The sequence below is a fragment of the Montipora foliosa genome, chromosome 1 (assembly GCF_036669935.1).
Source record: "Montipora foliosa isolate CH-2021 chromosome 1, ASM3666993v2, whole genome shotgun sequence".
NCBI classification, from domain to species: Eukaryota; Metazoa; Cnidaria; class Anthozoa; order Scleractinia; family Acroporidae; genus Montipora; species Montipora foliosa.
In genome coordinates this window covers 67,575,069-67,577,568 of record NC_090869.1, presented here as the reverse complement: position 1 = coordinate 67,577,568, position 2,500 = coordinate 67,575,069, and the positions used below count along the sequence as shown (strand labels likewise).

Below are 2,500 nucleotides of genomic sequence, written 5' to 3'. Positions count from 1 at the left end.
TCTTCCAACGTCCACCAGTTTTTTTCCACCGTCTGCAAAGAAATAGCAAAGAAAATTTGATGTAAGACAATTTTTAGTAATTTGACAACTTTCCGCAATAGATTTCCGCTGAGAAGCTTGTTGACCGAATTGGTGATTAGGTGATAATGGCACGAATTTCGTTCTGGTAAGAGTTCTTTCCGGGTCTCTGTTATATCTCCGTATTCGTTTGCATGATACCAGCGCAAATCTCATGCAAGTATGTCATACTATGTGAGGTACCTGGTCGAAGAGGCATAACAGTTTTAAAAGTTTTACCGCCATCACTTAAACAAGCATGTAGATGTTTGTGTAGAAATATCATCAAATTCTCTAAACTGACATAAAAAGTAATGTATGTCAGTCAGTAAGGAGAATTGACATTCAGATATTGGGAGTAAAAGGGACAATAAATGGCGGATTTTGCTGTGTCAAAAGGGTTTCCACAATTTGCTGTGGGTGTTCTGTGCTAAAGCATTTTAAAACAATGTCGATTCTACCAGCAGGGCAACCTGTTGCTAATACAGGCTAATCTTTAAGGACGTTCACGAAGCCCAAACTGTGGCCATGGTAACAGAAAAGCACCGCGCAAAAGGCTCTCTTAAAGTAAGTTGTTGATTATTACATATCTCAAAAACCAATTCGGTGACCTTGAATGTTATAACATTACATGAGCCTAACCAAATTTTCTCGTAGCCTAAATAACGGGACATAGAAAAAATATTGAAACAAATTTTGAAATGGTTTCTTTTTCAGCTAGCTTTTACTGAGTGTTCTTTATAAAACAAGTGAAGGTATAGTTTCTAAAGAAATTATTGTTCTGCGTTGCAGGGGAGTGAAACAGGAAAACGTGGCACGAAAGATTTGCGAGCTGTCCTTTGGCGCGTTAGCGCGTCCTTTTGTAAACTTGTTTGATAACACAAAATTCTCGTGTTTTTGATCATACCTTGGTATTGTTGCAGAAGAGTTGTTCGTTCTATTACTTTGCCATCATCAAAAGAGATGGGACCCTAGAAGTGAAATGCGACCGTTTGTCTGAAAAGCTGCTGGCATGATGAGGACCATTTTAATTCGAAATATTATGTACGATACAAATCAAAAGAATGACTCTATAGATTTAGTCCAGAAAATGGTAACCCTATGTACAAAATGCACGTTTAATTTAAAATGTTTACAGGACTGGAATTCTTAATGCCTTCTGGCAAGCTCTTCCAAAGATAAGGTGCCGCAAAGGAAAGGCACGCAGGCCATAAGATTTTAAATTGAAACAAAAGAGCATTTTTTATTCGCTCGCGTAGACAAGGAAATTTGGCCAATTCGTTGTATGTGACAAGTGTATTTGCTACAAAGCTGGCGTTTTAGCATTTACGTGTTAAATAGAAGTTGTCACATACGAACAATTGCTCGTGAGACGACTCGTCGCATAAAATGTAAAAAAAAAGATGTAAATGCTTTGTTTATGGTGGAAATGCACTTAGCTATCAAGCTAGTTTACAGGCACCCCACTTTTAACAGTGTGAAACAAACAATTCAAAGTTAAGAGAAACATTATTAAGAACGCCAACTGGCAGGAGGCAACCAGTTGGCTATTTACAAAGCGTGGTAGAGTTGAATCCGGGACAACCGGAGACAAATCCTAACCATGCAGAGGATAGAACTGGATTTGAACCCGGAGCAGCCGCATATATAAGAAAACTCCAAGAATACTCTCTACAAAACATTACATAAAAATACCTAATTATACACAATGTTCCCGTCATTACACACGGAAAGGCATCACCGCTGGCCATGAAACCTGTAAGAACGTGTCATCGTTGCTGGTAGCCTGCGTAGCGTTCCTGTTCGAAAGAAGAGCTCCCAAACGATTTTCCACAAACTGACCGCGTGAAAGTGGGGGCAAGAGACTGAGGGAACGCTTGCAAGAAGACCCTCTATTTTTGAAAAACGCCCATCTATTCTTGACACGCGCTGATTTACGTCTTGTTAACAAATTAGCCAATAACAGATAACCTTGTTGACACATGTTTACTTCCGTCAAACAAACCGAGGCACTGAGGAGACACCAAGCGATCAATGCAGAATTTGTCAGTGTTATTTTAAAGTTAAATTTGTAACGGCAGCTTCTCAGCCGGGTAAGACTGATTATGTTTCTTCCTAAAATTAGTTTCAACCATCGAAAACAACAGCCAATTTTCAGAACGTGCAAGCAAGCTGCCAAAGTTTTTTTCAAGAACGAATCTTTTGCTTTTAGTGATTTTTGGAAACGCTTATCCATAGTGGCTTCACCTGACGCGTAAATAATGTTGAATTTCCAGATTTTTATTTAAATCACAGGCTGTCATTCCCATAGAATTTACCTAAACCACTTACTTGATCGCGCATATGATGCTTTGTAATGGAGAAATCACGATGATACTCGAGAGGCTTGTTCTTTGTTTTCTTTAATTTCTAACCCCGCGCATCATGACAAACATCTGAAAAA

The 2,500-nt window shown here is 38.9% G+C and overlaps 1 protein-coding gene across 1 annotated transcript in view; it reads right to left on the bottom strand.

Annotated features, from left to right (window-relative positions):
* Positions 1–2,500, bottom strand: part of LOC138006092 (gamma-aminobutyric acid type B receptor subunit 1-like) — a 35,812-nt gene that overhangs the window by 12,133 nt on the left and 21,179 nt on the right. The window contains exons 9-10 of the mRNA XM_068852259.1: positions 965–1,028; positions 1–32 (exon numbers count right to left, since the gene is read on the bottom strand). The exon at positions 1–32 is cut by the window's left edge and continues 70 nt beyond it. Coding sequence (XP_068708360.1) covers positions 1–32; positions 965–1,028 — 96 coding nt within the window. The remainder of the gene's footprint in view (positions 33–964; positions 1,029–2,500) is intronic.